The 25,962-nt window shown below is 37.7% G+C and overlaps 2 protein-coding genes across 4 annotated transcripts; one reads left to right on the plus strand and one right to left on the minus strand.

The window, feature by feature from the left end:
• Positions 1 to 993: 993 nt before the first annotated feature.
• Positions 994 to 20,544, plus strand: LOC108596502 (myosin heavy chain, non-muscle). Its single transcript, XM_017982333.2, is given in 14 exon segments — positions 994 to 1,061; positions 1,063 to 1,094; positions 1,097 to 1,125; positions 5,134 to 5,349; positions 8,506 to 8,662; positions 10,467 to 10,588; positions 12,511 to 12,534; positions 14,028 to 14,120; positions 14,185 to 15,279; positions 15,342 to 16,986; positions 17,058 to 17,893; positions 17,962 to 19,257; positions 19,330 to 19,493; positions 20,359 to 20,544. Coding segments are annotated over 14 exon segments (5,919 nt in total). The 3' UTR covers positions 20,501 to 20,544.
• A 773-nt stretch (positions 20,545 to 21,317) lies between these two features.
• On the minus strand, positions 21,318 to 25,506 carry LOC108597373 (lysosome membrane protein 2). 3 transcript variants are annotated; one of them, XM_017983901.2, is made up of 7 exons: positions 24,563 to 25,506; positions 23,546 to 23,792; positions 23,389 to 23,480; positions 23,099 to 23,326; positions 22,769 to 23,041; positions 22,121 to 22,712; positions 21,318 to 22,065 (listed from the first exon to the last, which is right to left on the minus strand). In XM_017983901.2, the coding sequence occupies exons 1-7, from the start codon at positions 24,566 to 24,568 to the stop codon at positions 21,737 to 21,739; spliced, it is 1,767 nt and encodes a 588-aa protein (XP_017839390.1). In that variant the 5' UTR covers positions 24,569 to 25,506; the 3' UTR covers positions 21,318 to 21,736. The 3 variants fall into 3 exon arrangements, with proteins under 3 accessions (XP_017839390.1, XP_017839392.1, XP_017839393.1); XM_017983903.2 differs by having other exon boundaries at positions 24,567 to 25,505; XM_017983904.1 differs by lacking the exon at positions 24,563 to 25,506 and adding an exon at positions 23,984 to 24,000.
• Positions 25,507 to 25,962: the final 456 nt, after the last annotated feature.

Consider the following 25,962-nt stretch of genomic DNA (forward strand, 5'->3'; position numbering starts at 1 on the left):
GCAAAATTAAATCTGAAAATGCAAATATAGTAAAAAGTAGTTAAAACGTTAAAAGCCGACGGCAAAAACTGGGAATGAATGCAGATGACGCCGACGTTGTCGATGCCATTGCCGCTAGTTACAAACAAATGAATTTAAATTTATATACTATTATAAATTTGCTGAACTTTCTTAGAATGTGAAACGACAAAATAAAATTGATTAATAATAATAGTAAATTCAAATTTAAATAAAAGGAAAATAAATTTGCGCTTTCTGCATGTGTGTGTGTACGTGTGTGATGCGATGGTTGTGTGAGGAAGGAACGATGGCCGCAGCGGCGACAGCATTTTGCTGACGTACCTGCTCCGTAATTAGAGTAACCATAACCCGAAAAATCAAGGCAAATGTTGCGGATGCGGCTTATAAAAAAAAGAAAATATTTAAATAAAATGCAAACTGGTTACTTCTATAATTGCCATACAGCTACGTAACGCTATTTAACGTTTTCAACTATGATGTTTAAATATGTATGGATGTATATGCATATGTATGTGTGTGTGTGTGTCTGGCGAGTGCACACAGCGAGAGAGCAAGCGAGCCGTTGGCTTAAGAAAATGTATGGCCATATTTGTTTCTTGTCGCATTTCTCTTTTGAAACTCTGTTCGGTGTGCTCTCGCTGTTGCCGTCTGCGTTTTGCTGCCGCATTTCTTAGATAAAAACAGCGAACACGAGCGTCTTCAAGATACAAAAATGCCGCAAAATTTAACTTTGCCAGTATATGTGTGTGGATGTGCGTGTGTTTGTTTACAATCCGTTGGCCATTTATATATATATAGCTTTATGTATGTTGTCATTTAAAGCTATGTTTTGCCTTTAACAGAATATAATATAAAAAGCTGCAAGTATTAAAACTAAAAAAAATTCAAAAAACAAAAACTTAAGTGCACTTAAAGCTAAAAACAAAACAAAGTATTTAAAAACATAAAAGTCGTGCCAAACATTTGTTCAAAATGTCTGAAGAAGTCGATCGCAATGATCCCGAGCTGAAATATCTTTCGGTCGAGCGTAATCAATTCAACGATCCGGCCACACAGGCTGAATGGACACAGAAGCGTCTTGTTTGGGTGCCGCATGAGAATCAGGTGAGACTATTATTATAATATTTATTTATTTATTATTACATTTCTTTTTTGATCTGTCATGCCCCTTGCTCCCTTTGACATTTGACATCTTATTATTTGCTTTAACCCGACAGCCCTGCGTAGTACCAAAGCTGCAGCTCCAAACGACCTGAAAAACCTGTAGAGCGTCGAGATTTTGTCATTGTTATTGTTGTTGCTGCGCAGGCGTAGTTCACGTTTCGCTCTTTTGCTGGGCGTGAGTTTGACCAGTTTCTCAGTGCCTCTTTTATAGCCTTTTCTTATTATTTTTATTTAGCTTGCGCATACCCTGGCTAGTTGTTAGTTATAGTAAATATTTTCGAAAAAGAGATTGGGTTATCTTTTTAGCATGACATGTCTAGATAATGTTGGAGATACATATATATATACATACAAATGTACAGCTTGTTTCAACTATATAAACTGTTTTAAGCATACGCATATTTTATTTATTTATTTTTGTAGAAACGTTAGTCCTCAATTCACTCTGTTACTTCTTAACCAAAAAAAAAAGAGGCGCGTACATATTTTACTTTCAAGGTAAATGAAATCGCTGAAGGAAATGGTTATCTCCTGTACTGCACTCTCTCTGCCCCCACTATCTTTTCTTATCTCTAACTTTCAAGCCCCCTTCTCTCTATCTCTTCGTATTTGGATTTGCGTGCATTTATCGTTGTTTCGTGTGATTCATTGCATGAATCATGATACATTTGTGTGCAGTCAACTTCATTTTCATTATGAGCGGTGATAAATTTGAGTACAAAAAAATATTTGTTAAACTAGTAGAATTTGAATTATATGCACAAAATAATACATACATATGGTTATGCCAAATGAAATTCATGATAAAATAGACCAAAATTGTAAAATTAATACTGTTGACTGTGGCGATTAACAATTTCGCGATTAATACGTACAATATCCAATGTCTAACCTGGTAAACTACTTATCATAGAGAAGAATAAAAAAAATGTTACAGAGATAATGCGACAAGTAGCCTAATATCACGTTTTAATAAGTACATAAATCTCTAGATGTCGTTTAACCCTAAATACTTCTTGTTATTGTTCCTTTTTCCCAAAATAAAAAACTTTTAAACTTTATTAAAGCTTAAGAGTCTGACTTTACTTGAACTGAATTTTTTAATGTGACTTTATAAAAAGAAAACATATGTTCGTTTTCTGGTAGATTTGAGCTAAAGATCGTTAAAACAGTATTAACTGTAAAAACTTAAAATTTATATATAATCTTAAGAATTATTGTTTAAAGACCCTTAATATACTACCTGGCTATATTATTTATCACCTTTAGCAGCGACTAGTTTTAATTTTCAATAAATAAGTGATTGAAATTAGCTTATTTTGCTCGTCGTAGATTAAGATTCTCTTAGTAATTACGATTGTTATTTTATAAGGTCATTTTAGCCTAGAAGGAATTTCAAGCGCACACAGATAAAGAGTACGATAAAAAAAGAAAATATATAAAAAGCAAAAAATAAAAACATTAAAATACAAAAACAAAAAACGGCACGACTGACTTGTTGCTTGGAGATTGTCAAGGCAGCGAAAAAGAACGAGAGATAAAGAGTGAAGAACGTAAAGTCAGAGCCTCAGGCAGACATACAGATAATGTAAATAAATTTGCATATGGCACATACTGTTGCGCCGCTGCTGGAATGTGGAGAGAGATAAAGTGGGGTGAGAGAGAAACAATTCTTGGCAAAGGGTATTCCTAACTGTGTCAACACAGAACAATCCAAACAACTGTTTAAACGTTGACTTAAAAAAATGTATTTAGAGTTATAAAAATATTTTGAAGTATGCAAGTCTGTATGCATAAATATTTAAACTTCAAGCTGACAATGAACTTTGCCTTAAGCTACCTACGTGTAATGTTGTAAGAAAATTTGTATGCGTTTGAAAAAAATCTGTTAGCAGATTTAAAATCTATAGTTAAGTTATCTTGATCTGCAGATAAGATTTATAAAAAACAACTTTCAGTTTTTGTTTTTCATTTGAGATCTAAGAACTAATAAGAATATAATAAGCACGAAGTTAAAACCTACACTTTTTACAAGCACTTACAACAGACGCCCACACCCACTCACACATACACACACATATAAGCACGTACACCTTTAAGAGCAGATGTCTTTGAAAGCAAGAAGTTTTGGGAACTTAGCTCTCGTCCGGTTTGTGGACGGTCAACGAACCTGCGTAATGCTCTTTTTGTCTTTCTCTCTTTGTTCTACGGCTCTCGGTATGCTTATCGATATAAGAGAGGTGTAAGCATATGCGTTGATCGATTCAAGAAAAACAAAAATAAAACGAATAACAAATTATTATGGCCGGTCAGAGACACGCGAAGAAACGGAGAGAGAGTGTGAAAAAAGAGAACTTTGAGCTTACGAGCTTCAATCAGCCGCAACGTTCTGAGCAGAGATTGGAATGCTGTTGTTAACAAAGTCATATATCGCGTATACATAAAATAATAATATTCTCAAGAAAACATTTAAATTTGCAAGCCAACAAATTATGGTTTTTTTTTTTTTTTGAATTTTTTCTGCAAATCTACTATAAATGCATATGGTACAAAAATAAGTTAAGCTTAAGATATTTTGTATATGCATATATATGTATATATAATATGTATATGTATAGAGAAAACTTCTTTTTGTATTTATGTGATTTAGCTTTTGTTTTGTCAATTTATTATGCTGGGTTTTGCTTCGTTGATCACTTGTTATGCGTTGTCAATAACAAGAAGCATCAGTAGGAGATGGTGTGGGGCACAACCGATCGATGATCTCATTGCGTCTTGGGAATTTATATAGTCAATAGACTTACAATAATACCTTACACACTCTAAACTAGTTCAATTGAAATAAATAAATACAAATAATTTTTAATTTGTGTGAATCGTTGAGGCCGGAAAAGCGTAAAGATAACAGAGAGCGAACGAGATAAACAAGACTGTTAATGAGTTGAAAATGTTCTTGTTGGGGTGTGCTGCTGTTTATTTCAAGTTTATTTTTTTCTTTCTTATTATATCCAGCAAGATGTTGTTTGTGGTTGTTCTTGATGCATTTTTCTGTATGGGTGTGTTTTTACAGTTTTCAATGGAACTTTGAACCTGCATAGGCATTGAAATTAGCAATATTAATCTTATTATAATTATTAGTAGTAACTAATATTAATGTTATTTATTTTTGCAATGTTCTTTGTATAATGCATGTTGTTATTATTGTTCGCTATTGCTTGGCATTTGGATGCATTGAACATAAACTTTTAATGGCTTGTAATTAGTTGAGCATAACGTTTTTGTTTTATAGTTTTCTACAAATCAGTGATCTGTAGGAACTAAGATTATATTGAAAAAAAGAGAAAATAAGGACTTAACTAACATAGTCTATGTTAATTGAAATTTATCTGTATGGGTGTGCGTGTGTGACACTTGAATTAGACTAGGCGACAGAAGAGAGTCTTGAACTTGCAAAGAACATACACATGAAAAATTACAACAACTGCAAGCATGTGCTAAATTTTATGCGCCCTGTTTGTTATGTTGCCTCAGTGCTGCGTCTGCAATGGCACTTGAACGGGCGTCAGTTTTATCGTCTGAATTTCCTTTTAGTAGGCGCTTGACTCATGCAGCGCAGTCACGCACACATACATATGTATGTGTTTTACTTCGTTCAAAATGAAAAACAGCCGGTTCAGAGCGACAGAAGCTGAAGCTAAGCACAAGGCGTATGCATTGTTATTTTTAGGAGCGCAGCATGGTAGACGGCTTTTAACTGTAAATTTGTGCTTCTCTTTGTTAATTTTGCATTTGTTTTCCTGGAATATACATACATACCTGAGATAGCAACAACAATAAAAAAAAAATAACCGTAATACTTGCTAATTGATTATTATGACTCATGTGCTGACTAATCTTTTGATTATTTGAATACACATTTGCTGATTTCTTTTTTCTTATTTCTTGCAGGGCTTCGTTGCCGCCAGTATTAAGCGTGAGCATGGCGATGAAGTGGAAGTGGAGCTGGCCGAGACGGGCAAGCGTGTAATGATTTTACGTGATGACATACAGAAGATGAATCCGCCAAAGTTCGACAAAGTCGAGGACATGGCCGAATTAACATGCCTCAACGAGGCGTCCGTATTGCACAACATCAAAGACAGATATTACTCTGGTTTGATCTATGTAAGTCGATTTATATATATATATATATTCATACCAATAGATATGCATGTAAATAGGCAGACATTTGAGCGCTGAAAGTTGCCACAGCTGTTGGCAATGTGATGACTTTGTATAAACATAAAAGCACTACCAACGGGCAATGAGGGCTGGTTAAATAGTTGAATATGTATTAAACAATCTGCTTACTTCTATCGTCGCAATAGTGTGTGATGTTGTTGGGCCACCCTCGCTACAAGTCAGAAAAATATACAACTTTTTTCTGCCTCACTGATGAAGTCACACGACGACTCTCTTCTTTTCCTCTCATATTTATTTAAAAGCACAGCAAATATTTGACACACATACATTTACTAAAAGTTTAATCATCCATTGCTACGTGCAGCCATTTTTTCTTTGTTGACATGTTGACAAGTACACATCCGTCGTTTCATTGTAATGCCAAAAACGTTTGAAAATCTGCTTTAAAAAACGTACTTTATGTATTATATACATACAAGTTTCTACATAGGTAATTGTTGAAATAAAATAAAAAATATTCCATGCGGCGCTCATAAATTGTGCTTAAATAATATAAATCAAGCACTAAGTGCTTTCAATTGCATTCACAATTAACCACTGCACACAATAAATAAACAAAATTAATTGAGAGTTGATTAAGGCACGCAGCAGGAGCAGTAGCCGCCGCGCTTGCGCTCTCTTTCTGTCGGTTTCTCCGGCTATTTGTTACTTGCTAGCGTATAAACAACACTCACACACACACACACACACACTCGTGCGCAATATGTGGGTGTTGCTGACTATGTCACTCACACAACCACATGCTTTGAAGTTTGGAACGTATATAGCATTGCTGCTGTTGTTGTTGCATTTAAATGTGCAAACTGTTTCTGGTCTTTTATTTTTAAAAGGCAAATAGTGGATTTCGTTGTTTTTTTTTCCTTTTTTATGTGGGCGCGCACACAATGGTTTGAATTTGTTGATACACATTGGCATTGTTTTTGTTGTTACCGTTATGCTTCAGCGATCATAAGCGCCAACGCATATCCAAGTTGTTTCGCTCTCTTTTAAAGCTGTTTCTACTCGCAGTACTTGCTACTTGTTAAATTACATTTATACTTATTTACGCATTTAATGCCATTGAATATTGTAATTTGCTGACATTTAATATGATTTTTAAATTAATTTGTGTGGCAGCTGCTGTCTCTGTCTCAGTCTAATGCTGCCTGTTTCATGTTGTTAATTAATATACGTCAAAAAATATGCAAATGTAAAAATGCAAACTGTTCCAACAACAACTCATGTGATATGCCATTTAATTCTGAATGTCGAAGCATGTTCAAGATTTTTAAGCTGAAGTAGATTTACCAAAATTTAGATTTAATAATTAATATATTTGAATTCTATATTTGCAATTATCTTACCGTTTGCACTTGACATAAACTAATTGTTTTTTTTTATCCAATTGGACGCGGCTGCTTTGCAAATGCAATTGAGTGTTACAGGCGGGCTCTCTCTTCTTCTTCGATTTGATGTCTCTATTAAAGCTAATTAAATGCAAATTAAGCAGCTGAATGCACAAGCTAATAAAAACCAAATAAACACAAGCAAAGCTGCATTAGTGGCAAATGTCTAGCATAGGTGTTGTAAAGGAATATATATATATCTAGATATATATGTATGTTTGTATACTGCACATTTTGTATTTTTGCATTGGTCTGTCATCAAATGCGTTGTCAGCTATAAATAAATAAACTTGGCATATTGTTTGTGACTGACCAAAGATATGACGACAGCTGTTTTATACTATCCGAATACTCCCCTGCACTATAATTACAATTGACTTTTCTCGCTCTTTTCATCTCTTTCTCTTTTTGCTAAGCGCCAGTCGACAACACTTAATTTGCTTTGCTACATTTTGGCCCACTGCAATTGCATATTTTAATTAATTTATGATGCATATAAAGTGTATATGGGTAGCAACGGCAAATAAATTATATTTCTCATACATACATGTGAATCTCATGTATGAGATATTTATAAGCACATATAAACAGCATAATTAAAATTATTATTGGCAGGGTAATACCACCCGTTTTAGCAATGTAATTAAAATGAAAAGTGCCGACAACGAATATTCCTCCCTATTTGTCCGTGCGTCTTTTGATTTCTGTGTATTAGTTTTTAAATATACAAATGGAAAGCTTTTTAGTTATTTTGTAGGATTCTTTATTATTTAAAAAAATTTATTGCATTTTAACCTTAACACAAATGCTTGTATTTGTGTTTGCATATATTTTATTAAGCATGGCATTTATATTGATTTATTGTGCGTTTTGTTGTTGCTGTTCTCAGACATTTGCTACAGATCGTTGACCATATATGGCTTAAATGCAAAATGTTCAACAAAACCAAAGGAGAGAGAGAGAGAGAGCGAGATAACTAAGCTGAGTCAGGACAACTAAATTGCGGCCAAAGTCACGCCGTTAAAAAAATGAATCATCATTTTTCTGTACGTTTGTTCGTCTTTTGTCAAAAAAAAAGTTTAAACTGAAATAATGCCAAAAACAAAATATCATTTACCCATATATGGTTTCAAACCTGAGCTTGCTGATATAACGTTGTGATCTCTGGGCCAAAATGCACGAACGTAACAAACAATTTTATGGTTTTTTTTTTTTTTATTTTGCACACTACTTTCAATTTCTCTTTTATGCATGATGGGTGTACATACATTGGTTGTAGGAACTGAATTTGTTGCTTACTTTTTATAATTTTTATTAATCGCGCTACACAAAAACAAATGTTCAAGACAATGATAGACAAGCGTATACTTAATGCCCACACAGGTAATATATTTGTGTAATATGTATGTATGTATATACGTACATATACCATGTGGGCTGTTTGTGGTTGTGTCTATTTGTTTATGTTTGGACAAATTTTAACTGGGCCACTGAGCATATGTACACACATATTTTGAAAGTACCTAATATTTTGCATGCCTTACTTCTTCAGTTGGACTAAGAACTGAGGTACATACAAATATTATTAATTAAGCAAAGTCTGCCTTGATTTAAAGCTCCTAAAAATATATATTTTATACATTTTTTAAGTAAGCGCATTTTTATTAATTCCTCAACGTTTATTGGATTACAGACATATTCCGGTCTTTTCTGCGTTGTGGTTAATCCGTACAAGAAATTGCCAATTTATACCGAAAAGATAATGGAAAGGTATAAGGGCATAAAGCGACACGAAGTGCCTCCGCATGTATTTGCAATAACGGACAGTGCCTACAGGAATATGTTGGGTGGTAAGTACATTTTAAATATAGATTACAAATTGAAATTTTTGATTTTTATGTATGTACATTACATCTATGTTGCATATATCGATTCGTATATTCGGCGATTCTTTTTTCTCGCTAAAATTACATAACGAAAGGCATTACATTACATATAAATTGACCCGCCCCATTCTACAGGGCGTTAAACAAATAAAAGTCAGAAGCAAGCAACAAAATACAAAGATAAGATATCAGTAGGCGGTTTAATAAGACCCACTGTTGAATTTCTGCGAAATGCGCGTAAGTTCAAGATATCTATATATACTTATGAATATGTTTATAAAGCATTTAAACAGTTAAGTCAGCCTTGTGCTCATGATGCATCAGTTTGGTTGGACAGTCAAAAGTGAATCATGCTTAAGTTTAAAACAACAAAACATTTTTTCTTTGCTTTTATGTTGTGCATACATTTTTCTAATCAGCTAAGCAATTGGCTATCTGAAAACTGGTTTCCTTTTTTTTGCTTGCCTTTTTTATACACCATATGAACCATATTAAGCGAGTCTGTGTCTGGTTTGCTTGAAGCGTAACATCCATGACTCATGCTTATGCTCACCAACTCTCTTTATCTCTCTCTCTCTCTCTCTCTCCCTCTCGATCTTCTCTCCACTGCGTATCATTAAAAATATTGCGTATACGTGTCATTACCATATTTGTAGCTAGAATTCAACACCATATTTGTAGCTTTATCAATTATTGTTTAATTTTATGCACAATTCGTTAAAGTGGTGTTTTTTTCTTTCTTTTTGTGTGTCGTATTTTTGCAATCAACAATTTTGGACTTTGAATGTATAAAATTTTTTCCTTCTTTTTTATTTTTGATTTTGGGTGCGGTCTGTACAGAGTTATTTTTTAATTTTATTCTGCTGTCCACTTTGATATATGTATGTATGCTTTACTCGAATCTGGACAAGCCCATCCTTAAAATATACTCAAGTCCACCTGATTTGCAGTAGCAGAGAGTTGCATAGCATTGACCTTTAACACGCAGCCTTTACATTCTCTCTGTCCACTTTTCAGTTATATTTTATGCTCAATTTCGGGTATAAGCTTTTGGTTTATGTCATTCCTTTTATGTCACGCCCAAAACTTCAACTGCAAGTGATTTTTTGTGCTTTTTTTTTTTGTTTGTTTAAGGAGCGTATTTATTTTCTAGTTCTTATAGTTGCTAAGAAACGCACTCTCATAGCCGCTAATATAGCGGCTATATGGTATACATAACTATAGTAAGTACTACGGGGCCGATATGTGCCAATTAAAAACATTTCTTGTGGTTAAAAGTGCGTTGTAGTTGTCGATGTTGTTATTTTTATTAAGCATATCCAATAACTGGGGTTGACTGCAAATACTGTTTATATGTAAGTTTATAAATCAGCAATGATATGGCGCCTGAGAGGTTTCTATAGCTCTATACATATATATTTTTGTGTGTATGTGTTTTTTTATGATCATATCGTGCGCGGTTGCTCAAATGGTTTTCAATTGAGTGCCATATTTGTTGTGTTTTTGGCTTTTTACTTTTGTTGACTTTGTTGATTTTTTGCGCGCTTATATGTGGGTCAACAAAAAATATTTCAAGCTGAGCTATGCTTTAAATAAAAAATAAGAAATATAAAACATAACGTTGTCAGCCATTTTGTCACTTACTCAAATGACCTATTTCATTAAAGTTATTTTCTTTTTTAGACACATTGATGTAATATACTATACATACATAAACATATTGTATTATATTATATATTGCCAAAATACATGCTTCTTTCTTTTACAGATCGGGAAGACCAATCGATTTTGTGTACTGGCGAATCGGGTGCTGGTAAAACCGAAAATACCAAGAAAGTTATACAGTTTCTGGCCTATGTCGCTGCCTCCAAGCCTAAGGGCTCTGGTGCGGTAAGTATCTTTTTTGTATAGGTTAAATAACTTGCCACAATTGTTGTGCTGATTATTCATGTGATATTACTGCAATAATTAAACTGACACCAGCCAAACGCTAAAAACTATTTTAGGTTGAATTAAATATGGTTTTATTGCGGCGGCAATTGACTTTTATACGCCCGCTAAATGTTATTGTTGGTTTCGCGGGCGTAAGTTTAGTTCAAAACTATATTAGCTCGTCTTATTTACATGCTGATTTCTTAAATGGAGCTAATAATTATTAGTCAATAGCTTAAATTTAAGCTCTATGTGCTTGTAAATATTCAACCTTAGTATATTTAAAATTTGGTAATTGTTGTAAGAGTAGCTTCTGATTTACAGTCAAGATCCAATTTAGCTGTAGCTGCTAAGCTTGGTACGTTTAACTCAGTAACATGCAAAGTACGCTATTATATTTAAGCAGTAAGCTTAATAGCTTTATGGGTATCTTATATATCTTCTATTGTGAGCAATAATGATAGTGTATTGCTGCAGTCAAGATTGCCTAGTTCACCACGCTTTTTTGCGCTTATGTTTTTCAATGAAAAACGTTTTCACAGCTGCTCACCGTTTCCAGTTACAAAAAATAAAAATTAAAAATATTGCACTTAGCATTGGTTATAATGGCATTAAATCACGTATATAGCCCACATACATAAACACTAAGATCACATACACATGTGCATAAGTGCTTATGCCAGATTGTCTCCATTTATTAGGAGGCCTAGAATAAAAATAAAAATAAAATTGAATTGCATACAAAACAAAAGAAGCAAAAGAAGGGTTGACAACAATTGGAAAATAAATTGAAAATAATTAATAAAATTAAATGAAATAGAAGAGAAGAAGAGAAAAATACGATCAGATTTATCGCGGCATTGCAACAACAAATAACAGTTCAGGGCCAGCCGGTACATGTTACGTGTTAGTTAAAGTAGCATTTTTTGTTTTTGGGGGGAAACATATGGTGGTATTTTGGTTGTCATGGGATCTGTGTCGCGTTTATTTTACAATTTGCTTCGTAGATCCATATATAGTTAAAGCGAGAAATCCTTTAAGGCGCCACAGCTGGCAGTTGTTGCGCTTGAACTGTTGTTTTTGTTGCTGCTGCTGCTGCAACAAGCTGTGGCAAGTGACAGCAAGTGGCTTAAAAAGGTAACTGCAAATTAAAGTGCTGTGCCATTAATTATGATTATATTATGTGCCGTAAATAGGCAACAACTAATGTTATCGTGCGTGTTACGACAATTGTGAATCATCAACAGAAACGAATACATTTTTGTCAGTATAACAGCAGCAACATTCATTTACGTGTAAAATACAAAATACCTTGGAAATTGATTAGAAAATTAGTTTCGCAGTCGGCCTGACGCGACAACTCTATTTTTGGCAGGTGCTGCTATTGCTGTTGCTAATGATAAGAAATTAATTGTATACACAACATGGAGGAAACTGAAATGATTAGAAAAGCTGTTGTATGATGTATTGATTAAAAGCTGTTAGTCGCGACGAAAACAGAAACCATTTTCGAAAACTAAGAATTAAAAGCTGAGCTCTTATGTCTTCTACTTAATACAATTTTCTTTTATTAATTAAACTTTATTCTTTATTTACATGTGCAAAAAATACTATAAATATACACAAATACACACTCAACTTTATGGCGACGAAAATACACAAACACCACACACACACACACACACACTATTACTATTATCATTATTGCTGATGTTGTTGTACAATTGACTGGTTGCTGTTTTTAAAATTAATATTTTTAAATACACTTGAACAATATTTTGTACTTTTTGTGCATATTTTTAAAACTAAATATAATTTGTACAAAACAAAAAAAAAACCAACAATATCGAACACCATCATCCAAAAATCAACACAATTAGGTGCCGAATCCTGCCGTGCTTATTGTAAGTATAAAAATACCTGATAAACCATTTTTTAAAATCAACTAAAATATGGATTTTAAATATATGCATTTTTTGTTGTTTATTAACCCAAAAATATAATTTCTGTTTTAAATAACATGTTATTTCCATTAATGTTTTTTATTTTTGTGTACTCATTTCTTTTGCTTATGACTCATTCAAAAACTAAAAACCATAATTGAATAACAATTGTAAACTATAAGCATTATACTCAATAATGGAATTCTAATCACACTTTTGTGTCTTGTACTTGTAATTCACCTTCTCTTTCCACCCAAATCGTTCAAACGCATACGCATAACATAAATTTCATGAAAACGCCTGCGCAATTTTTAGAGTAGTCAGCAAGAAACATTTGCGGTAAAGTATACTCAGTGTAAAGACAATGTTGAACCCAATACACAAGTAGTGCTGTATATAGTTTTTGATTTACACTCATACTTATTAAATATCCTACACCTACATATGTACATAGATATTAATTTTATATATGTTTGTATGGTACCCCTCAAACCTTAACCACATCCTCATTCCAGAATTTTTCCATCAACACTAATAAATACATTAAGGTGAAATGTAAGTTTCATAAAATGCTTGGTAATGTGGTGGAGTGTAGAAATATCATCGCGAGAAGCAGCGATCCAGGTTCTACGACTTATATGCAGTTTATTAGCTGCCCCATGGATCGTTCAGCTGACATAATTTGTGACCGTATTGCTATTGATAATAAGACCATGTATGAGGTAAACTGTGTCCGCTTTCCAATTGGAGCTATGTACCATCTCCAAATTACAGTGCTGTGCGATCTGTTCTAGAACCTTAAAACTTAATTCCTCAAACTATGATTTGTTAGATATCAAAGATCAGTAAAACCATTTGCAGGTCAGTAGGGTATGGACGGTTAGCGACTTAACAAGCAGTGAACGAGATAACAGAAAAATAATAATTTGTCAAAAATCTATGACAAAAGAGTATATATATCTTAGCTGATTTATAATTTATTACTTATATTTCTCTTGAAAGTCTAAACATTATGCTCAATGTAGGAGACTAATTTTATTTGTGCGATTATTATGCTTTTCAGATTTTTTTAATTTAAAAAGAAAAGTTCGCTTTTTATTATTGGTTTTAGTGATCCTCAATATTGAAATATATTGGAGTCACTATAGTGTAATATTTTTTATTTATAAACGAGACTTTAAGCAGATCGTATCGCACTGTTATTTTGACTGCGTAGGAAATTGTACAGCGTCTTATAGTGTTGTTGAATCCCTGTTCCAATTGCTTGTTTATTTATTTTTCTTTTATCATGCAACATTAGTGTATGTTTAATGTAGTTTAATGTCTCGTTGAATATACTATTTTGGATTATCTGCCTGTTTTTAGCAATTGTTAACTTGTTGTTTCTAATGCTAACTCAAAAATGAGTTTAATTTTAAAAGCCACAATTAATGTTTGTTTTTTTTCACGTATAGGGCGAACTTGAGCAACAACTGCTGCAGGCAAATCCGATACTGGAAGCTTTTGGCAATGCTAAAACGGTCAAGAACGACAACTCATCACGTTTTGTAAGTATCACAAAAAATAACCCATAAAACAACTGCCAATTAATATTAAACATTTGATTTACAGGGCAAGTTCATACGCATTAACTTTGATGCGTCGGGCTTTATTTCGGGCGCTAATATTGAGACCTATCTGCTAGAGAAGTCGCGTGCCATTCGTCAAGCTAAGGACGAACGTACATTCCATATATTCTATCAGCTGTTGGCTGGCGCATTGCCGGAACAGCGTGAGAAATTCATACTCGATGACATCAAGTCTTATCCATTCCTGTCCAATGGCACGCTGCCCGTGCCCGGTGTTGATGACTATGCCGAATTCCAGGCCACTGTCAAATCGATGAACATTATGGGCATGACCTCTGAGGACTTCAATTCAATCTTTCGCATTGTCAGCGCTGTGCTGCTGTTTGGCAGCATGAAGTTCCGCCAGGAGCGGAACAATGATCAGGCCACGCTGCCCGACAATACTGTTGCCCAAAAGATTGCTCACTTGCTGGGTTTAAGCGTAACAGATATGACGCGTGCCTTCCTCACACCACGCATCAAGGTGGGACGCGACTTTGTGACCAAAGCGCAGACAAAGGAGCAAGTGGAGTTTGCCGTGGAGGCCATTGCTAAGGCATGTTATGAGCGCATGTTTAAGTGGCTGGTAAATCGCATAAATCGTTCCCTCGATCGTACCAAGCGTCAAGGCGCAAGCTTTATAGGTATTCTCGATATGGCGGGTTTTGAGATCTTTGAACTCAATTCGTTCGAGCAGCTGTGCATTAATTACACGAATGAAAAGCTGCAACAGCTCTTCAACCACACCATGTTCATCCTGGAGCAGGAGGAGTACCAGCGCGAGGGTATCGAATGGAAGTTTATTGATTTTGGTCTCGATCTGCAGCCTACTATCGATCTGATCGACAAACCAGGTGGCATTATGGCGCTGTTGGATGAAGAGTGCTGGTTCCCCAAAGCTACAGACAAGACCTTTGTAGACAAGCTTGTCTCAGCGCACTCCATGCATCCAAAATTCATGAAGACAGATTTCCGCGGCGTGGCTGACTTTGCCATTGTGCACTATGCCGGGCGTGTGGATTATTCGGCCGCAAAATGGCTGATGAAGAACATGGATCCGCTCAATGAGAACATTGTTTCTTTGCTGCAGGCATCGCAGGTAGGCACAAACATTAAATTCATAAATTTGCTATGTTTATTAATATTCAAATAACTTGGTAGGATCCATTTGTGGTGAATATCTGGAAAGATGCGGAAATCGTGGGGATGGCCCAGCAGGCCTTGACCGATACACAGTTTGGCGCTAGGACGCGCAAGGGCATGTTCCGCACTGTGTCGCATTTGTACAAGGAGCAATTGGCCAAACTGATGGACACTCTTCGCAACACAAATCCCAACTTTGTGCGCTGCATCATTCCCAATCACGAGAAGCGTGCAGGCAAGATCGACGCGCCGTTGGTGCTCGATCAGCTTCGATGCAATGGTGTGCTTGAGGGTATACGCATCTGTCGTCAGGGCTTCCCCAATCGCATACCATTCCAGGAGTTCCGCCAACGGTACGAGCTGCTTACACCAAATGTCATACCCAAGGGCTTCATGGATGGCAAGAAGGCCTGCGAAAAGATGATCCAAGCGCTCGAGCTTGACTCGAATCTCTTTCGCGTGGGCCAGTCGAAGATTTTCTTTCGTGCGGGCGTTTTAGCGCATTTGGAGGAGGAGCGCGATTTTAAGATATCCGATCTAATTGTCAATTTCCAGGCATTCTGCCGCGGTTTTCTTGCCAGACGCAACTATCAGAAGCGTCTACAGCAATTGAATGCCATTAGGATTATCCAACGCAACTGCGCAGCGTATCTTAAGCTGCGCAACTGGCAATGGTGGCGTCTATATACCAAAGTGAAGCCGCTGCTCGAAGTGACCAAGCAGGAGGAGAAGCTGGTGCAGAAGGAGGATGAGCTAAAGCAGGTGCGCGAGAAGCTCGACACTCTAGCCAAGAATACCCAGGAGTATGAGCGCAAATATCAGCAGGCGCTAGTGGAGAAGACCACGCTAGCGGAGCAGCTGCAGGCCGAGATTGAACTCTGCGCCGAGGCTGAGGAATCGCGTTCGCGATTAATGGCGCGCAAACAGGAACTGGAGGACATGATGCAGGAACTGGAGACGCGCATTGAGGAAGAAGAAGAGCGCGTGCTTGCCCTAGGCGGCGAGAAAAAGAAGCTGGAACTGCATATACAAGATCTGGAAGAACAACTGGAAGAGGAGGAGGCTGCACGTCAGAAACTGCAACTAGAAAAAGTGCAACTGGATGGCAAGATCAAGAAACATGAGGAAGATCTGGCGCTGACCGATGATCAGAACCAAAAGCTGCTCAAGGAAAAGAAGCTGCTTGAGGAGCGTGCCAATGATTTGTCGCAAACGCTCGCCGAGGAGGAGGAGAAAGCCAAGCATCTAGCTAAGCTTAAAGCTAAGCATGAGGCAACCATTGCTGAATTAGAGGAACGCATGCACAAGGATCAGCAACAGCGCCAGGAGACTGATCGCAATAAGCGCAAAATTGAGACCGAGGTTGCTGATCTCAAGGAGCAGCTCAACGAGCGTCGCACTCAGGTCGAGGAAATGCAGACACAGCTTGCCAAGCGTGAGGAAGAGCTTACGCAAACGCTGATGCGAATCGATGAGGAGTCCGCGGTCAAGGCGACAGCGCAGAAGGCACAACGTGAGTTGGAATCGCAGCTCGCTGAGATTCAAGAGGACTTGGAGGCTGAGAAAGTGGCACGTAGCAAGGCAGAGAAACTACGACGAGATCTTAGCGAGGAACTGGAAGCACTAAAAAACGAGCTGCTCGACTCATTGGACACCACAGCTGGTGAGTATTATCGAAGTTAGTGGAGTGATCAAGTTCCCTTGACCAACACACGTTTGCTTTTAACTTTGTAGCTCAACAGGAACTACGCTCCAAGCGCGAGCAGGAGGTTGCCATGCTTAAGAAATCGTTAGACGAGGATGCAGTGAATCATGAGGCCGTGCTGTCTGACATGCGGCATAAGCACTCGCAGGAGTTAAATGGCATCAACGATCAGCTGGAGAATCTTCGCAAGGCAAAGGCCGTACTAGAAAAGGCCAAGGGCACTCTCGAAGCGGAGAATGCAGATCTAGCTACCGAACTGCGCAGCGTCAATAGCTCCAGGCAGGAGAACGATCGTCGGCGCAAACAGGCTGAGTCTCAGATTGCTGAGCTGCAAGTTAAACTAGCGGAGATTGAGCGTGCGCGCTCCGAGCTGCAAGAAAAGTGCACCAAACTTCAACAAGAGGCGGAGAATATTACCAATCAGCTGGAGGAGGCAGAACTAAAATCCTCAGCTGCTATTAAATCAGCCAGCAACATGGAGTCACAGCTAACGGAGGCGCAACAGTTGCTTGAAGAGGAGACACGTCAGAAGCTAGCGCTCAGCTCCAAGCTGCGGCAGGTCGAATCAGAGAAGGAGGCATTGCAGGAACAGCTTGAGGAAGATGAGGAAGCCAAGCGTAATTACGAGCGAAAGCTTGCCGAAGTCACCACACAGATGCAAGAAATAAAGAAAAAGGCTGAGGAGGATGCCGACCTGGCCAAGGAGCTTGAAGAGGGTAAGAAGCGTCTCAACAAGGATATTGAAGCGCTCGAGCGTCAGGTGAAGGAGCTTATGGCTCAAAACGATCGTCTGGATAAAAGCAAAAAAAAGATACAGTCAGAGCTTGAGGACGCCACTATTGAGCTGGAAGCACAGCGCACCAAGGTAGGTTTTAACTACTATTAATGACGACAAAACGTTGGGCAATTATAATCTTTACTACCCCTCATTAGGTGCTAGAGCTTGAGAAAAAGCAGAAGAACTTTGACAAGATCCTTGCCGAGGAGAAAGCCATATCGGAGCAGATTGCCCAGGAGCGCGATACGGCAGAACGCGAGGCGCGCGAAAAGGAAACTAAGGTGCTTTCGGTATCGCGGGAACTAGACGAGGCTTACGACAAGATTGAGGATCTGGAAACAAAACGCAAGCAGTTGCAAAATGAACTGGACGATCTGGCCAACACCCAGGGCACGGCGGACAAAAATGTTCATGAGCTGGAGAAGGCAAAGCGTGCACTGGAATCACAGCTTGCTGAGCTGAAGACTCAGAACGAGGAGCTTGAGGATGATTTGCAACTGACAGAGGATGCAAAACTGCGATTGGAAGTCAATATGCAAGCGCTGCGTTCTCAATTCGAACGTGATCTGCAGGCCAAGGAGGAGGGAGCTGAGGAGAAGCGCCGTGGGCTTGTCAAGCAGCTGCGAGATCTTGAGGCCGAGCTGGATGAAGAGCGTAAACAGCGCACGGCCGCTGTGGCATCTAAGAAGAAGTTAGAGGGCGATCTTAAGGAGTTAGAGACAACCATGGAGATGCATAACAAGGTAAAAGAGGATGCACTGAAGCATGCCAAGAAGCTGCAAGCACAAGTCAAAGATGCACTACGCGATGCCGAGGAGGCCAAGGCCGCCAAGGAAGAACTGCAGGCGCAGAGCAAGGAGGCCGAACGCAAGGTCAAGGCCTTAGAGGCCGAAGTATTACAGCTGACCGAGGATCTGGCCAGCTCGGAGCGTGCACGACGCGCTGCCGAAACGGAGCGCGACGAGCTTGCTGAAGAGATTGCCAACAATGCTAATAAGGGTTCATTGATGATCGATGAAAAGCGTCGGCTGGAGGCCCGAATTGCGACGCTGGAAGAGGAACTCGAGGAGGAGCAGTCGAATTCAGAGGTGCTGCTGGATCGCAGCCGCAAGGCTCAGTTGCAAATTGAGCAGTTGTCCACCGAGCTGGCCAATGAGAAGTCCAACTCGCAGAAGAGTGAGAACGCACGAGCTTTACTTGAGCGTCAGAATAAGGAGCTCAAGGCAAAGCTTGCCGAGATTGAGACGGCACAACGTACCAAGGTCAAGGCAACGATTGCCACGCTTGAGGCGAAGATTGCCAACCTGGAGGAACAGCTGGAGAATGAAGGCAAAGAGCGACTCTTGCAGCAAAAGGCGAATCGCAAGATGGACAAAAAAATCAAGGAGCTCAGCATGAACATAGAGGATGAGCGAAGACATGTCGATCAACATAAGGAGCAAATGGACAAAGTATAGACACAAATTCTTAAACCTATTATGAGCAGTTTATTAATCTGCCTTTTTTGTTTTTGATTCCAACAGCTTAATAGCCGCATTAAACTGCTCAAGCGCAATCTGGATGAGACCGAGGAGGAGCTGCAAAAGGAGAAGACCCAAAAGCGTAAATATCAACGTGAATGCGAGGATATGATCGAATCACAGGAGGCCATGAATCGTGAGATTAACTCACTTAAAACAAAATTACGGTAAGTTGAAGGCTTAGTTTTGTTTACTATAGGCTTTCAATAGACCTGTTGAACCATCGATATTAAGAAAATATGTGCATGGTTAAGCTTTAGTTATTCAGTATGTTGTCCGATTTAACAATTGTATCAGCCTCCCAAATGGACTTGATAATCTGTATTTAACTTACATAAGTTACGACCAGTTTAGTAAAAACTCACTCGACAATCCACATTATCCAGTAAGTTCCACGTTTGGGATCTCCGACTTTCGGTTGTGGTATATAATCTTATTATTAACTATCTACATATTTTCGATTTTGTACTATCGATAAGTTGGAAGTTCAACAGATGTAACTGAAAGCTGTATTTTTTATATACATTCTTTTTGATTATTTTATTTAATTTTTTTTAACAACAATGAATGTAATATATATAATATATATACACTATATACAATATATATACTATATAGCTCAATACAGGTGGCCGAGACCGAAAAGGCCAAGGCATATTCCCCCAAAAAGGATGCAGCACTGATTATGAATTGTGAGGGTCTGCATTAGGTTTCACTTCGCTTTTTGTTGGTAGGCTCTACATCAAATCATCATCTACAACAACAATATGCACCCCAAGGAATGAACCAAAACTCTCTCTAGTCTGCATGCATTTAAAATCGGATCTAATTGCGCCAGCTAATTTTTTGTTCAATGTTCGATCCAACCCCATATTTTCATCAGAGCATAGATTTAGTGTATTCAGTGTTTGTTAATATGGAATTGACCCCCGATTTTACCCTGCGTTTATAATGCCCCTTTACTTCTGCACGTTATATAAATAATCATTTAACTTGAACCGGTAAATAATGATTTGATTTCTCATTTTGCAGACGCACCGGCGGCATGGGTCTCAGCTCCAGCCGGCTCACGGGTACACCCTCATCCAAGCGTGGTGGTGGAGGGGGCGGCGGTGGCGACGACAGCTCATCGGTGCAGGATGAATCATTAGATGGAGAGGATTCAGGCAATTGACGCGTTAATTATTAAAATATATACCTAAAAAACAATAAAAAAAATAACAACAAAACACCAACAAAAAATTTAAATAAACGATTATATTTTAATGTTTCTTTTATATAATTTCTGTTATTTTTTATATAAACTATTACACCTAATATAAATACTTAAAAGCGGTCAACAAAACGTAAATCAACAAATATATCACATTAAAAAAAAAACTACGCGTATTAACCTCTTCAAACGACTTCCAAACACAAAAAAACTCTCAAGACATGCAATATACACACATACATACATTTATACATTCATGCATAAGTAAAATATTAACACTTCGCAGTACAGCAATAAATAAATGCATTTAATACTTAAAGGTTTATACAAACAATCAAATGTTGAACAAGCAACTAATATACGAATTTCGTTTTGTTAAAAAACAATAAAATATTTGCTATAACAAACGTAAAAAGCATAAGCAATAATGTTCTTTTAATTTTTTACGAGAAAGCATTTGTAAAACTACACATTCAGGGCTTAGAAATCTTATCCGCTTATGCAGCAACATCTGAACTGTGCGACAGCTAAAAACAGAATTCCGGAACAGGTAACTTATCTTAAAAGTAAATTAGGCATTCATCTTGGATGGTCCAACCAGCTCGTCGCCTAAGTATCTTAAAAGTATGCAACAATTTGGAAAAGCTTTTGGTACAATTTTGCATAAGAATTACAAAACTCCCATTTTCTTTGGAACTATCGAGACTTCGGATGTTCTTTGGCCAGTTGATAACCATGATACATTTGGGGTCATATAGGAACTACACACTTTGCATTATTGTTTATTAAACATTTATTTATCCGTACATGGAAATCATTAAAAACAATTATTTACATGCATATAAAAGCTAAAGCGATCCTAACACTTAGTCCTTGAATAAACACAAAATTCATCCAAAAATAATCTGAGCGGGGTACTAGTATTGTAGTAGCGTGAGTGGCGACCGAATTGCACATAGTTAGCGTGTATTTGTGTGAGTGTAAGTACTACTGTCTTATTAATATATGTGTAGAGGTATAGAAGTCGCGTGTTGGCTACTACAAGACTCTTAATTGTACAACATAACTACATATATACATTTTTGTTAGTCTACAAAAGATTGTTTTTGTTCGTTCCTAGGCTAATAATATCGCAATAAAATTCGAAAATTCCTAAAAGTCTAATCTAATGGCACTTATAAACAAATGAAGTCAATTTTAGGCAGCCATCTGCATTTGAACCGTGATGGAGGCCCCATTGGCCTGAGCAGTGCCATTGAGCACCTCCAGCTCTGGTGAGGATTTCTTATGCTCCATCTGTTGCTGTTCCTCGCGGCGATTGTTTAAATAATATACGCTGGCAACAATCAGGCTAAAGGATATGACTGAGACAAGCAGTGTGCCATATTTGAGCGCCAGTTGAATGGCATCTAAACCAAAGGTGGAAACGTAAAGAGTGTGCAGGACATCGTCATTGAAATCACCATTCGTGATCTCTATCCAGATGAGTGGCAAGATAATTCGGTCTTTTAGGCGGTGTCCCTGATCTGTAAGCAGAAGAGATGCAGTAACGTTGCAGCAATTGTGGGAGCTTCGACTTACTGCGTAGCAGCGGCGTTTTATGCAACATTATATTAATTTGTACACGTGAGGCACCTCCAACGGGAAAGCCAAAGCGTGGATGGATTTCCGCATATGTCTGATGTATGTCTGCATCGGGTCTAATGCCCTCGAAGTCTGCATATAGCACCGGGTCGCCCGTATAGAAATGTGGAAATGAAGGAAAGATGGGTGCATCATCATAACATCTGGTGGCGTTTATAACGCCGCTGGGGAGACAAGTATCTGTGTTGCGACAATAGCATGCGTTATCTGGATTCTCAGCGGGATTTGCAAACACATCCAGAGGCGTTATATAGCGCAGTACATCAATGTCATTATAAATAGTTTCTTCGCGTTCAAAATACAAAGGCACCTTGCGACAAAGTACTTGGAGAAAAACATAAACGCTACTGCGATTTTGTAATAAATTAGGCGAGAACATGGATGGTTCACTGCCATCAATGCGATTGCACTCGTCACCTTCCCAAAAGTCTAACTGTGGCTTGCCATTGAACTGTGTTATGATGCTGAGCTTTGAAATGTCGTCCTCGCCGGTATTTAGCTGTACAGAGTCCACGCTTGTACCATTACGCTACAAACCAAATACTTTTAGTTAAACACAAAATAGATTTGAGTATTATAACTTACATTTTTTAGCAGGCCAAAGTGTGTTTTACCGCCACCAAGCGAATCCAGGCTTATTATCTTATCCCGATAGCCCCAAAGAAATTTTTTGGCAGTCAGTGGCTTGAACAAAGGCTCATCAAACAATCTTATAACACCGTTTACTGCCAATCGTTTAAACGCGGGCATGCGGTTCACATGGACTGCAGCTGAGAGCAGGGGCACATTCGGCACTAAAACGTTAGCGAGTTCAGGCTGCGTAGATTTCTCAGGCAGAAATTTATACGATTTCCGATCCTTTATGGATATATGAGGCTTAATGTTTGCAATTTGAAAATAAATTTACATTCTTACTCTAAACGTCACTGTGTGATTATCATTAAATGACACTTGATCTTTTATAGTGTGCTCTTGATAGGTAAATGGTCCCAAGTCTTCTACATGTATTTTCTCCGCCCTTCCTTCCAAATAGTCATATATATTCGTGTAGTTGAATATATGCGCTTTAAGCTGAGTATCATATTTGGAATCCGGATTGAGCCAACTCTTTGCTGTCTCGGAGTTCTTAGCTAAAACTATATTCTGCAATAGAGGGAGTGAAAACGATAAAAATAAAAAAAATAAAACAAACTGGGCATACTTACCTCCAACATGGTATTATTGTAGTATTCGGTGAACCACATTACAAAGAATCCAGTCACGCTTATCACAAATAACAGAAACATGAAACCCAGCACTGTTTAAGGTCAACAACAATTGATTACAAAATACGTTTGAGCTCGTTCTCGGTCTCTCACTCACTTATCAATGTGCGCATATCCTTGGACGTTAGATTCGTTAATCCCAATGACTTTAAAGTCATATCGAACACAGTTTGCTTCTCCGGACTACCGCTGTATCCACTGTAAGCTCCATTTCGTTGCGAGGAGAGCGTATTGGACTTTGATTTACTTTCTACTGCGAGATCTTCAAGTGTGGGAGCACTAGGCTGCATCATACCATTGCATAATCCATATGGCTGTGACATGATTGATGTGTATGAATTAAGCTGTGAATAACATAATAATAACAGAATAAATGTATGTATATGTCTGTACATTTTTGAAATGTACACGTGTATTGATTAACAGCGCTTATCTCTTTCACTCTCTTTGATATTTCAAGGGTTGTTAGGAGTTAAGTGCATTGAACTATTTTAAGTACGTTCATTCATAAACAGACTATGAAGCTTATATGTACTTTGAAACGATGAATATTTGAAGAGCTTGCGAACTGCCGCTTAAGCAGCTATTAACCAGCCGATCTATCAAGAACTAAATTAATCTGAGTTTTTGTATTTTGCACAAGCTTACGCGTGCTTTGTCTAAATCAAAGTACAACAAAGTAACCATACACACACACTCACACACACACACACACACACACACACACACACACACACACACACAGATACACATACATGAACTTATGTATTTTATATATAAGCACGCTGTTCTTATCAGTGATGCTCTAAAGGTTCTGTATATAAGTTTGTATAATTTTGCCTAAGGCTGGTTAGAATTTATAAAACAACTACATGTATATGCCTGGCTTTATCAGCAACAGGTTTCACCACCAGTAAGGGTTTTTCACGTACACATGTCGTATACTTAATGTGAATATTCTGATTTTTAAACGGGTCAACGTTTATTGATAAGCTCAACAGATGTTGCCGATAGGAAGGTACATCAACAGATTTACAAAATTTTTTTTAAATTCAGCAAAAATTCAGTCGATAAGACATAACATACTAGTACACAGAAAAATTTATATACATACATACATTTGCAAGTCGATTTGTCGTTGTGCGGGCGTTTTGAAGTCTTTAAAGGTTAACTGATGCTAGTACCAGTCAGCTTTTGTCAGCCGCTGGCTCATTGACTGATAACGCCTGCCTTGTTGTTGATGAATGCACACACACACTGCGAGAGAGCGTCCAAGCAACAAGTGAGAGAGTGGCATGCACTTCTACTGTAAACGATGAAAAGAGCGTCGTTCTGTAAACTACGAAGCATTTGACGTTTAAATTAATAATTTTTGTCAATATACAGCTATACTTTGAAGCTGTGACTACTGTTGTGCCACTATATTACTGAGCTTTTTTTATAGTACTGCGCCACGCATTTGGACTTGTTGTGTTATTGTGTCGTACACAGTTGCATACAAATGTATATATGTACATACACACATGCTATATGTGTGCTTGTGTTCGTTCTGATTCCGGTTTTTGTTTATTATTTTGTTGTTCAGCGCTCCCACTTCACTTTGTTGTCGTTTTTGTTGCTTTTGTTTGCTAGCTACAGCTGCTTTGTTTTCTTGACTCGCTACATTAGTTTTTCCAGCAGCTGTAGTTAAGCGCTTATTAAGTTTTAAGGTGTTTAATGAGTATACTTTGCTTGCCCAGTTGGCACAAGCGCATCTACAAACACACTCACACAAATGAATAGTTTTAAGTTTTTTTGCGTAGCGATAATTAGCGATTAAGATTAGTTAATATTTTTCACAATTCCTTGATTGTATGTATGAAGCTATCGAAACACACGCACAATACGATTAGATTCAATTTACAAGCAGAACATTTATGTGTGCTTTATAGAATTTCGGCCGATCCGCCCGCTAAACAAGTTATTACTACGACGCGTATTCAAACGAGTGCGCGCATGCTGCCTGTCTCTGCCTGCTGCCTGGCCGCTGCCTTTAGCTCTGCCTCTGTCTAGCTGTTAGCGCTGCATTCGACTGTTGATAACGACAAGTGACTGATTACTGTTGTTGTGCTTGTTGTCTCTTGCGTTGCGTCGCTCATTTTCTTTTTCATTCTGTGCTTTCTACGTATGGGTAATTACAAGCACGCTGCATAAGTAATATATATATATAAGTATATTCAAGACTAAGTTAATAATTAATAATATATATATACATGTACATAAATCCATTGGATATGCACATATTTACACACATATATATATACATATACATATATGTATGCACGTGAAACAAGAACACAAAGTGCAAATTTAATCGCTCTACAACAAAGAATTGTTCGTTCTCTCTTCCACTCTATCTCTTTCTCTCAGCATCCAGCGCCAGCCACTGTTCTGTTTAGTGTTGCTACGAGCAAGCTCAGTATGTGTGTGCATAATTTAATATGTAATACGTATTTTCATTATTATCGCATTGTA

The sequence above is a fragment of the Drosophila busckii genome, chromosome 2R (genome assembly GCF_011750605.1).
Source record: "Drosophila busckii strain San Diego stock center, stock number 13000-0081.31 chromosome 2R, ASM1175060v1, whole genome shotgun sequence".
Taxonomy (NCBI): domain Eukaryota; kingdom Metazoa; phylum Arthropoda; class Insecta; order Diptera; family Drosophilidae; genus Drosophila; species Drosophila busckii.

Excerpts from the sequence above, each read along its gene's own strand:
- LOC108597373 (XM_017983901.2), bottom strand. Across the intron at positions 22,713-22,768 it reads ACTTTGGCCTGCTAAAAAAT|CGTAATGGTACAAGCGTGGA; the intron begins GTAAGTTATAAT and ends TTTGGTTTGTAG. Across the intron at positions 22,066-22,120 it reads TAAAACGCCGCTGCTACGCA|ATCAGGGACACCGCCTAAAA; the intron begins GTAAGTCGAAGC and ends TTCTGCTTACAG.